General features: G+C 45.0%; 2 protein-coding genes across 4 annotated transcripts in view; one reads left to right on the top strand and one right to left on the bottom strand.

Annotated features, from left to right (window-relative positions):
• Positions 1-8348, top strand: part of LOC115155885 (beta-galactoside alpha-2,6-sialyltransferase 2-like) — a 63754-nt gene extending 55406 nt beyond the window's left edge. For 2 of the 3 annotated variants that reach the window (XM_029702891.1, XM_029702890.1), the window contains exons 6-7: positions 733-907; positions 7696-8348. In XM_029702891.1, coding sequence (XP_029558751.1) covers positions 733-907; positions 7696-7943 — 423 coding nt within the window. In that variant the 3' untranslated portion in view covers positions 7944-8348. Of the gene's footprint in view, positions 1-732; positions 908-1257; positions 1468-7695 lie in introns of those variants that run through there. The other variant, XM_029702893.1, reaches the window with a different exon arrangement.
• The window catches only part of LOC115155886 (parapinopsin-like), a 32667-nt gene continuing 21428 nt past the window's right edge, over positions 1571-12809 (bottom strand). The window contains exon 4 of the mRNA XM_029702894.1: positions 1571-2720. Coding sequence (XP_029558754.1) covers positions 2502-2720 — 219 coding nt within the window. The 3' untranslated portion in view covers positions 1571-2501. The remainder of the gene's footprint in view (positions 2721-12809) is intronic.

Genomic DNA, 12809 nt, shown 5'->3' with positions numbered 1-12809 from the left:
ATTTTTCTCCTCTTCTTTCCTCTGGCCTTCCTCCCTGTTCTCTCTTCTTTCTTTATATTTTGTCCTTAATCTCTGCTGGGTTCCACCTTATCACCGCCCTCTCTCTTTCTCTCTCTCGTGCTCGCGCTCTCGCTCACGCTCTCTCTCTCGGGCGCTTGCACCCTCTCTCTCTCGTACTCGCGCCCTCGCTCACGCTCTCTCTCTCGGGCGCTTGCGCCCTCTCTCTCTCGTACTCGCGCCCTCCCTCTCTCTCTCGTACTCGCGCCCTCGCTCACGCTCTCTCTCTCGGGCGCTTGCGCCCTCTCTCTCTCGTACTCGCGCCCTCCCTCTCTCTCTCGTACTCGCGCCCTCGCTCACGCTCTCTCTCTCGGGCGCTTGCGCCCTCTCTCTCTCTTGCAGGCGCGCCCTCTCTCGTGCTCTTTCTCGCGCTCGCCCTCTCTCTCTTTGAGTAGAGGTGCATGCTCAGTAACAAGTCCAGGGGAAAAGGACGAAGCCGTGATTACCACTGTGATAGGAGAATATGATGCAATATGTAGTTGGTCCAGGAATAGGTTGCAAAATGTCTTAACATATTCTAGGAATAACTACAGGAATCAACTTCCTTCAATCTGTCTCTTTGTTAAACTCTGTCTGTTTCTCTGTGGTATGCCAGTCTAGAGTAGACTATAACTATTCCCCCTCTCTCTCTTAAACCCCCTTTCTCTCGCTCGCCCCCTTCTCTCTCTCTGACAGTGGTATGCCAGTCCAGACTATAACCTGTTCAGTCCATACGTGGAGCACCGGAGGCTCCACCCCACCCAGCCCTTCTACGTCCTCCACCCCAAATATGTTTGGCAGCTCTGGGACGTCATCCAGGGCAACACCCAGGAGACCATCCAGCCCAACCCACCCTCCTCAGGGTTCATAGGTGAGACTGTGCATACCCACATATGCATACATGTGTATACACACGTACAAGTGCGCGTACATACACACGTACAAGCAAACACACACACACACACGCACTTACACAAGTGTTCCATAAAGCAGGCTCTGTGGTTATAATGTTAACATCAGAGAGTCTGATATGCAGCCTCCATGTTGGGTAATTCAGTGCTTGGGCTCAGCATCTGCTTGGCGTCATGTTATTGTATTATTATTATTATTATTATTATATAACAGCACTACAGGACCTATAGCAACACTCACTGGGCTATTAAAACCTAGCCTCGGTCAGCAACACAACATCATTCTTATTATAACCCACCTCTTCTTCAGGTCACCTTGACTTCAACGCCGGGTTCCAGTTGGTGTTGGCATCCTCCCCTGTCTCACAGATATTTTGTTGAAGGACTATCTTTGTCCCTAATAATAAAGTGTCGTGGTGTATTGCAGTGTGATTTTACAAATTGTTTGCGTAATTATAATATTATAAGTAAGTATATTTCAATTGCTCAGTAGACCAGTGAAATTAAAAATCACACAAGAGAAACACAGAGACATGTTAGACTGAATTCAGCGCTTTCTTTGTACAGGTTCTGATGAAGGGGGAGTTGTCGAGGGGGGGGGGGGAGACGTTTGGGAGGGTGGTGGTAGGCACCCCAAACATCACACATGAGTTCAAAGCCACTTCTCCCCAAACAAAATGCTGGCAGGTCCGGCAAAAGTCCCATTCTCAATCTGTGAGATCCATGTAGTTCCACAATAGAAAAGTCCAAGATCAGAGCTTCAGTCCGAGATCACCCAGAGTCACCAGTGTACCAGAATCCTTCAGAGCTGTACTGCTCAGTATTTGTTCTCTTGATGAACTTTTATAGTCTTTATCAGCTCTTTACTGGACATCCCATAGCTTATTGCACCAGTCAGTGGCTGCATCTCAAATCGCACCCTATTACCCTTCTTTCCTGTGCCCTATGTAGTGCACTACGTTGGGGAATAGGGTGCGATTTGAGATGCAGCCACAGACCTTCTCATCCGTCTTCACAGTCAGGACAGCACAGAGGCTGGGAGTAGCGTAACCACTGGCTGGGTGTGTGTGTGTGTGTTAGAGAGGTGGGGTAAGTGTGTGTGTTTGTGTGTTGGGGGGGGTGAAGGTCAAATGTGACAGATACACACCGTTTCACTTGGGCAGTGCGGTGTATTTAGAAAAGAAGCAAGTGTATCGAGCAATGTTTTTACACCTACACAGAGACAAGCAGACTGAGCCAGAGAGAACAGGCCGAGTGAGATCAAATGGTACACATAGTTCATAACCACACACACCCTCTCTCCCCTTTGAATGCAGCACACATGCTCACTCTACAGCCCCCCCAGTATACATACACAGAAATGTACTTTCTCTTGCATGCACAATTTCACTCCTACATATAGATTAACACAGCAGTCAGTAAATGAATGGAAGGGGTTGGGCTGTAGCAGAGCAGAGGAGAGCATGGGCCTTGGAGCCTATTGGTCGGCACAGTACAGTAGCTAGCTAGCTGAGCCGTGCATCAACATCCACCAGGTCTTCCCGGCGTGCCCGCTCATGAGAGAGTGACCTCGGGCGGGTTGGTGTGCTCGGTGGCCGGGGTGCTGCAGCCATGGTTCTGGATACCCGTGGAGATCCGGGCGGTGCACGCCACCGTGTTGCTGTAGACGCGGCGGCTAAGCTGGATGGCGGTGGTCTTGGAGGGCATGGAGGATTGGCCGTTCTCCACGGAGGGCCGGTCGCACCGGATCAGGATCAGGAAACACCTGTAGAACTGAGGGGAGGGAGGAGGGAGAGATTATAGGGGAGAAACATGGCAGGGCAGAAATTGAAGAATGGGGTGAGGAATACAAAAGGAAGAGGTGGAGGAAAAGGCTGTTTGCATTTACTGCTTGGTGGTAGCATAAAACCTGCATGTGGAAGGTGTTGCTACAGCAAAGACAAGCGAAAACATCATTATCCATGTTCTCTTTTTGCTAATTGGTCGCATGCGCAAACTAGCATTCACACATTTTTTTATCTGGCGGTATTGTTCCATGTTACCATGGTAGCTGATGATTCTATAGGCTCTAGCCTGCTATCTCTGGGTTGTATGAACAGGGTCATTCAGGAGTGCTAATATGACGTCAGTTCCATTCTTGGTCAATAACGTTTTAACACTTCAACTGCACTTATTATTTGGTGGCCGCCTCGCTTGATTGTCTATAACAACAACAACACACACACACACTTGCACACTCGTGTTCAGTCTCCTTTGAGAGGTTGGACAAATGTATCCATTCCCTGAGTTTGACCTGTCACATTTCTCTGTCACAAAGGTAAACAGGAAGTGAGGTGGTAGCGAGGGAATGGCCCTGTAAGGACTTCAGTTCATCAGCAGAGTAGCGTGTTCTTGCCATGTTTAGTGTGACCTCACAGGCCATTAAACATGCTACATACAGTAGTACATCACACTAACACAGCTGCCCCCAGAGCCATGCACATTATGTCAACTCGGCTCTCTCTTCCTGTATTCCCATTTGTCATGGTTGACTGACCCACTGAGAGATAACATAGTGTAAATCAGGGAGGCAGAGTACCCGTTCACTGTTTTAGATGATCCTGTAGTTCCTTTAGCAATGTTTACTCTAAACTTTGATGAAGACCCTTTTGTGGTTGAAACATTTCCAAATAACTGAGTGTACATTATTTTGGAGGGGCGGTAGAGTGGGAAAAGAAGCTGCTACTTGCAGAGCACAGAGAGGGTGTAAACAGATGTTTTTGCTGTGTGTGTGTGAACAAGAATGGATTTGGGGGTGAATTTAGGGTGTTTGTGTGAGAGGCACATGGTTAGTCTCTATATGTTGTAGGTGTGTTTGGATGTGTATTTATGTAAACATTGTGTACTGGGAGGTTCATAATTGGTTGGTATCCTAACTGAATGCATGTTCTGTTTTACTATAGTTAAGAGAAACAATAGTGCAACAGAGCTTGGATACCAGGCAACTTCATAATCACATAATTCAATGTAAGGATTGCGTGTTTTGTGGAATGTATAACTCGTATGTGTGAGTGTATGTATGTATGTATGTATGTATGTATGTATGTTTATTTATTTATTTATTTTATTTTATTTCACCATTATTTAACCAGGTAGGCAAGTTGAGAACAAGTTCTCATTTACTATTGCGACCTGGCCAAGATAAAGCAAAGCAGTTTGACACATACAACAACACAGAGTTACACATGGAGTAAAACAAACATACAGTCAATAATATAGTAGAAAAATAAGTCTATATACAAAGTGAGCAAATGAGGTGAGATAAGGGAGGTAAAGGCAAAAAAGGCCATGGTGGCGAAGTAAATACAATAAAGCAAGTAAAACACTGGAATGGTAGATTTGCAGTGGAAGAAAGTGCAAAGTAGAAATAGAAATAATGGAGTGCAAAGGAGCAAAATAAATAAATAAATACAGTAGGGGAAGAGGTAGTTGTTTGGGCTAAATTATAGATGGGCTATGTACAGGTGCAGTGATCTGTGAGCTGCTCTGACAGCTGGTGCTTAAAGCTAGTGAGGGAGATAAGTGTTTCCAGTTTTAGAGACTTTTGTAGTTCGTTCCAGTCATTGGCAGCAGAGAACTGGAAGGAGAGGCGGCCGAAGGAGGAATTGGCTTCGAGGGTGACCAGAGAGATATACCTGCTGGAGCGCGTGCTACAGGTGGGTGCTGCTATGGTGACCAGCGAGCTGAGATAAGGGGGAACTTTACCTAACAGGGTCTTGTAGATGACCTGGAGCCAGTGGGTTTGGCGACGAGTATGAAGCGAGGGCCAGCCAACGAGAGCGTACAGGTTGCAGTGGTGGGTAGTATATGGGGCTTTGGTGACAAAACGGATGGCACTGTGATAGACTGCATCCAATTTATTGAGTAGGGTATTGGAGGCTATTTTGTAAATGACATCGCCGAAGTCGAGGATCGGTAGGATGGTCAGTTTTACGAGGGTATGTTTGGCAGCACGAGTGAAGGATGCTTTGTTGCGAAATAGGAAGCCAATTCTAGATTTAACTTTGGATTGGAGATGTTTGATGTGAGTCTGGAAGGAGAGTTTACAGTCTAACCAGACACCTAGGTATTTGTAGATGTCCACATATATTCTAAGTCAGAACCGTCCAGAGTATTGATGCTGGACGGGCGGGCGGGTGCAGGCAGCGATCGGTTGAAGAGCATGCATTTAGTTTTACTTGTATTTAAGAGCAGTTGGAGGCCATGGAAGGAGAGTTGTATGGCATTGAAGCTCGTCTGGAGGGTAGTGTCCAAAGAAGGGCCAGTGTCCAAAGAAGGGCCAGAAGTACACAGAATGTTGTCGTCTGCATAGAGGTGGATCAGTGGTTCTCAACTGTCTGTACTGGACCAGTGGTTCTCAACTCTCTGTACTGGACCAGTGGTTCTCATCTGTCTATACTGGACCAGTGGTTCTCAACTGTCTATACTGGACCAGTGGTTCTCAACTGTCCTATACTGGACCAGTGGTTCTCAACTGTCTATACTGGACCAGTGGTTCTCAACGGTCTGTACTGGACCAGTGGTTCTCAACGGTCTGTACTGGACCAGTGGTTCTCAACGGTCTATACTGGACCAGTGGTTCTCAACGGTCTATACTGGACCAGTGGTTCTCAACTGTCCTATACTGGACCAGTGGTTCTCAACTGTCCTATACTGGACCAGTGGTTCTCAACTGTCTATACTGGACCAGTGGTTCTCAACTGTCTATACTGGACCAGTGGTTCTCAACTGTCTGTACTGGACCAGTGGTTCTCAACGGTCTATACTGGACCAGTGGTTCTCAACTGTCTATACTGGACCAGTGGTTCTCAACTGTCTATACTGGACCAGTGGTTCTCAACTGTCTGTACTGGACCAGTGGTTCTCAACTGTCCTATACTGGACCAGTGGTTCTCAACTGTCCTATACTGGACCAGTGGTTCTCAACTGTCTATACTGGACCAGTGGTTCTCAACTGTCTATACTGGACCAGTGGTTCTCAACTGTCTATACTGGACCAGTGGTTCTCAACTGTCCTATGCTGGACCAGTGGTTCTCAACTGGCTGTACTAGACCAGTGGTTCTCAACTGTCTGTACTGGACCAGTGGTTCTCAACTGTCCTATACTGGACCAGTGGTTCTCAACTGTCTGTACTGGACCAGTGGTTCTCAACTGTCTGTACTAGACCAGTGGTTCTCAACTGTCTGTACTAGACCAGTGGTTCTCAACTGTCTGTACTAGACCAGTGGTTCTCAACTGTCTTGTACTGGACCAGTGGTTCTCAACTGTCTTATACTGGACCAGTGGTTCTCAACTGTCTTATACTGGACCAGTGGTTCTCAACTGTCCTATACTGGACCAGTGGTTCTCAACTGTCCTATACTGGACCAGTGGTTCTCAACTGTCCTATACTGGACCAGTGGTTCTCAACTGTCCTATACTGGACCAGTGGTTCTCAACTGTCCTATACTGGACCAGTGGTTCTCAACTGTCCTATACTGGACCAGTGGTTCTCAACTGTCCTATACTGGACCAGTGGTTCTCAACTGTCCTATACTGGACCAGTGGTTCTCAACTGTCCTATACTGGACCAGTGGTTCTCAACTGTCCTATACTGGACCAGTGGTTCTCAACTGTCCTATACTGGACCAGTGGTTCTCAACTGTCCTATACTGGACCAGTGGTTCTCAACTGTCCTATATTGGACCAGTGGTTCTCAACTGTCCTATATTGGACCAGTGGTTCTCAATTTTGGTCATGGGAGGTTTTGTGTGTGTGTGTGTGTGTGTGTGTGTGTGTGTGTGTTATATGAGTGTACAAAACATTAAGAACACCTTCCTAATATTGAGTTGCACCCCTTTTTCTCTCAGAACAGCCTCAAATCGTCAGGCATGGACTTTTCAAGGTGTTGACTCCAATGCTTCCCACCGTTGTGTCAAGTTGGCTGGATGTCCTTTGGGTGGTGGACCATTCTTGATACACATGAGAAACTGTTGTGTGAAAACCCAGCAGCGTTGCAATTCTTGACACACTCAAACCGGTGCGACTGGCACCTACTACCATACCCCATTCAAAGGCACTTAAATATTTTGTCTTTCCCAATCACCCTCTGAATGCCACACATACACAATCCATGTCTCAATTGTCTCAAGGTTGACATTTTTTCTTTAACCTGTCTCCTCCCCTTCATCTACACTGATTTGAAGTGGATTTATCAAGTGACATCAATAAGGAATCATAGCTTTCACCTGGATTCACCTGCTCACTCTGTCATTGAAAGAGCAGGTGTTCATAATGTTTTGTACACTCAGTGTAGATCTTATTTGAATGTAAAAAAAAAAAAGTGTGGTGGAAAAAACGTGTCTGAATTTAAACAACTAACAGGTAGAAAGTGTGTAGGAATAATAAGATAAACATTGGCACAGTATTTTACATCATGTGTAGTAGTTCTGTTTCTTTAACTTGATTACTGACATACAAAACATTTTGGGACTATATCAACAATGGATAAATGAAACAAATACCTAAATATGTTTTTTTGTTTGTTGTGGAATTGTCCTTTAATCACAGCATTTCAGATTGCATTTCAGCCCCCAAAAATTGCGACGCAAATATTGGGTCGCAACTGAGACAACCTGCTTCAATTTGGGTCCCGAGGAAAAACCAGTTGAGAACCACTACACTAGACTATCTAACCCCTTTTTCTCTACCTTGTCGTTCTAATGACAGGTATCCTTCTGATGATGGCGCTGTGCGAAAAGGTCCACGTGTACGAGTACATCCCCTCGCTCCGACAGACAGACCTGTGCCACTACCACGAGCGCTACTACGACGCAGCCTGCACCCTGGGGGCGTACCACCCTCTGCTTTACGAGAAGAGCCTGGTGCAGCGCATCAACACAGGCCCCGAGCGAGACCTGAAGAGGAAGGGCCGCGTCACCCTACCTGGCTTCAGCACCGTCAACTGTGACCTCTGAACTATCAACTTATGAACTGTGACCCTTAAAAGAAGCCACACGTGGAACTACCACAACCCCACAGGACTAAGGGAAAACGGTGCAATAATAACCCTCTGACCTCTGGGGGAACCCGGAGGGAACCACGTAGAACAGTGGAGAACCCAAGCCATAGCCCCTCTGTGGGATGGGATCAAACCGGAGGGTGAAGGTCTAGTATAACTACATTTATGTCAGAACTTTTGAACAGAACCCAGACGGGGTGAAACCCAGCCTTCCTTAGAGGATAATGGACCCAAGACGGCCTGAAGTGACTGTATCTCCCGATCTCTGCCATTGCTGAGCTGGAAGAGAGGAGAGCTGTATAGTGTAGCAATAGATTAGTGTTATTAGATTCGTTTTTTTTATATACAGTACCAGTCAAAAGTTGGACTCGGGGTTCTTCTTTATTTATACTATTTTCTACATTGTAGAATAATAATGAAGACATCAGAACTATGAAATAATACATGAAATCATGTAGTAACCAAAAAAGTGTATATTTGAGATTCTTCTTTGCACAGTCTTGGCATTCTCTCAACCAGCTTCATGAGGTAGTCACCTGGAATGCATTTCAATTAACAGGTGTGCCTTGTTAAAAGTTAATTAGTGGAATTTCTCTCCTCAATGTGTTTGTGTTGTGTTTTCAGACAAGGTAGGGGTGGTATACAGAAGATAGCCCTATTTGGTAAAAGACCAAGTCCATATTATGGCAAGAACAGCTCAAATAAGCAAAGAGAAATGACAGTCCATTACTTTAAGACATGAAGGTCAGTCAATCCAGAAAATTTCAAGAACTTTGAAAATTTCTTCCGGGTGCAGTCACAAAAACCATCAAGCACTATGATGAAGTTGGCTCTCATGAGGACCACCACAGGAAAGGAAGACCCAGAGTTACCTCTACTGCAGAGGATAAGTTCATTAGCGTTACCAGCCTCAGAAATTGGAGCCCAAATAAATGCTTCAGAGTTCAAGTAACAGACACATCTCCACATTAAATGTTCAGAGGAGACTTCGTGAATCAGGCCTTCATGGACGAAGAAACCACTACTAAAGGACACCAATAATAATAAGAGACTTGCTTGGGCCAAGAAAGACGAGCAGTGGACATTAGACTGGTGGAAATCTGTTCTTTGGTGTCCAAATTTGAGATTTTTGGTTCCAACCACTGTGAGACGCAGAGTAGGTGAACTGATGATCTCCACATGTGTGGTTCCCACCGTGAAGCATGGAGGAGGAGGTGTGATGGTGTGGGTGTGCTTTGCTGGTGACACTGTCTGTGATTTATTTAGAATTCAAGGCACACTTAACCAGCATGGCTACCACAGCATTCTGTAGCAATACACCATCCCATCTGACTTGCGCTTGGTGGGAGTAATCTTTTGTTTTTCAACAGGACAATGACCCAACTCACCTCCAGGCTGTGTAAGGGCTATTTGACCAAGAAGGAGAGTGATGGAGTGCTGCATCAGATGACCTGGCCTCCACAAACACCCGACCTCAACCCAAATGAGATGGTTTGGGATGAGTTGGACTGCAGAGTGAAGAAAAAGCAGCCAACAAGAGCTCAGCATATGTGGGAATTCCTTCAAGACTGTTGGAAAAGCATTCCAAGTGACTACCCCATGAAGCTGGTTGAGAGAATACCGACAGTGTGCAAAGCTGTCATTAAGGCAAAGGGTGGCTACTTTGACTCTCAAATATAAAATATATTTAGATTTGTTTAACATTTTTTTGGTTACTACATGATTCCATGTGTTATTTTGTAGTTTTGATGTTTTCACTATTATTCTACAATGTAGAAAATGTTTATTATAAAGAAAAACCCTTGAATGAGTATGTGTGTCCAAACTTTTGACTGGTACTGTATATCTTAATGTGTTTTGCTGTTGTGAAGTGTTGTTTTTCTAGAGCTCTGGTTGCTCTTCTTCCTTAAAATGACTTAAAGGACAGTCCACAGTTTTTTTTAATGGTGGGTGTTTTTTTTGTTTTTTTTATGGCTCTCATGGGGTGGTAAATTAATCTTTGAGAAAATGAGCAGTGGTCCGCACTGAATGTCTGAAAACACGTCCATACCAAACACACACTTCTGAACATGTACAAACTCGGCATACACCAGCCACACACTCCTGACAACCCGTAACAAAAACTTGAACTTTAATTCAAAATGTACCTCAGTACCACTTCAATGACAATACAGGACACATGCTCATACATACAGGTACATGTATCTCAATACAGACATGCTGGAACTACACCAAGCACTCATCACCTCAGTATTACCTAATCAAGATGGTACATTGTGTATTTTTATCTACAACAGTCACACATTTCTCTGTGTTCAACATTCCTTAAATGTCCTCTAGTCTTATTTCAAAGTCTTATTTGATGGTGGTGTTGTCATCAGGGTTTTGATTGCTGTTGATTGCTGCTGCTGCGCTTTATGCCCAATCACTCTTTGCTCTTCTTTTCTCATCTCCCAAGCTGTACTGGACCACTTGCCAACTCATAAAGAGATTGTCATACTCCCACTTAGCTCTTTAAGACTGGCTGACTGGTTGCCACTTCAAGGGCATGCACAGTTCTGTGTCTGGTGGATAGTTGGGTACCAAACCCTGGAAAACCCTTTGGTTGCCCATTCTTTGGCCTAATCCAATACAATGATGTCCTTTTTAAGATTTGTGAACACCAACGGATGCAGGGCTAGGCTAGCGGATAGGAGTTAGGGGGTAAGAGAGGACTCACAAAGCATTCTAACAACAGCTGTAACCCTGTGCCTAGTAGCCAACCGAACACTGGGTCGCCTTTCAAAACACCCAGACTGACCTTACACATAATGTATGCTAACCATGTAACTGCAGTGTCATTGTTGTGGTTTTTATTGCTGATTTAATTGTTTAATAGTTAAGATTTAAAGAAAGCTGTTAGTCACCTCATAGTGTTGCTCAAACCGTCTAGTGTTCTGTTAGTGGTGGGCAGGGGTAGGAGAGGTCACTAGTCAAACTCCCTTACTTTCCAGTGTCCACCCCATGCCAAAAGGGAATTGAACCAACACCCTCTCTCTGACGTCTCTTTTAAAAGCAGCTGTAACTACTACGATGACTGACCTGCCTCTTTAAATGAATGTAATCACACCACACCTCCCACTGTCAAGGCCAAACCTCTCCCTAGGACAGTTAAATCTGAGCACACTACAGATGTAGGATCTTAATTTGAGCCAGTTTGCTACAGCAGGAAAATAATCCTGCACAACGGGAAATGTGGATTTATTATGTGGATTATAATAACTTGACTTTTTTTGAAGGGGATGAAATTTCAAAGTGAAAACTACAAACTTCAGAAGCTTTTTGTAAACCTCAAATACACCACAAGTTTTAAATGTCCTGCATTTCAGGACAGCTCTCCTTCAACAGGGTGATCAAATTAAGATCCTACATCTGTACACAGAATATGTGCCCTAGATAGTCAAGGGTTTCAGTCCGCAGGGCTCAGTAGCTGGACTGCCTCCCAGGCATGTCACGCTGATATGGTTTGTGGCGTTCAGCAGAGCATGGTCTAGTAACTTAAGCCTACCATTCCCTATTTCTTTACTGTTCTCATTTTGACTGAATCCTCCAATATTGTTCTGAAAGTACTCTTTTGCCTGGGCTTGCAGCAGGCTGCCACGGTGCGCTGCCGGAGACCTTTTCTTATTATGGCAGGGATTTGAAGCGGTAATATTTCCAGACTCATTCTTTGTCCGGCTTTAATGTCTTCCTTCCTGACTCTGTGCCAGACCTGCCTGCAGTGTGTTTCAGCTAGCTATTGTGTGTGCGTGAGAGGAGAGGGGGATCACTCAGAGATCCTATATTGCTATATATTCTATGGGATCACTATCTGGTCATGCTAGAATGGACAGCGGAGGCTGTTCTTTCCAACCACAAATCCGCTTACAACTACTAAGCTTCACCTTTATCCCAAGCTGAGCCTCCTATAAGACCAAACAGATCATGCACTTGTTGTCAATCAGATCTGCCATTACGGCCACTGTAGTCCTTTCTGTAATGGCCAGATGGTGACCATTCCCTGGGTAAGGACAACTGGGAGGGGTTGACATTGGCAGCCATAGTGACATAATTCAACGAAGAGATTTGTGTGTGCGTGGTTTGTTTGTTTTGCGTTGTGATATTCAGGAAAGTGTTGCTGTGCCCTTGCTCCAGGAACAGTGCTTAACCAGGGTTGAGGAAACAAATTGATCCGTTCGTAAACATGGTAGTCAAACGCTGCTTGGAATAAAGAGGCATCTGCTGAAGAGATTTGTTGTTGTAATCAAGTGATAGATGAGTGAAGAGAGACTGAACAGGAATACCATTTAGAGTTGGAGCCGTTTTTAAATGCGATTGAGCTACCTAGGATGAATGACCTAGTGTTAACAGTACAAACCCGTCCCAACCGGTGTGACAGACCATTAGCTTGGGGAGCCAACGCAAGTATTTTACGTTTTAGGCAAGGTTACTCAGCACACAAGCATGGTTCGGAATAACTGTTACACCGGCACGCCAGGCAAGCAAAATATTTTGAGCCACATCTGCCATCTCATTAACACATGGCTTGAAGGAGCCAGACACACCGCTGCGTCAAATGATTTCCCAAGGCCCACCTCTCACTGAGAGATCTAACAAAGGCAAACAGAGGGGGGCTTTGATGAAACTGTCTGGAATGGACTCACACGAGTCTCTGATTCATGTCCATGCATTATTATTGAAGTGTTCCAATCATTACATGTAATTGTTACGTTTGTGATTGACACATTGACAGTGCAAAAAAAAAAGATATAATAACTTTTTTATATTCCAATGCACAGAGCAT

The sequence above is a fragment of the Salmo trutta genome, chromosome 20 (assembly GCF_901001165.1).
Source record: "Salmo trutta chromosome 20, fSalTru1.1, whole genome shotgun sequence".
NCBI classification, from domain to species: Eukaryota; Metazoa; Chordata; class Actinopteri; order Salmoniformes; family Salmonidae; genus Salmo; species Salmo trutta.
This window is presented reverse-complemented; position numbering and strand designations above follow the sequence as displayed.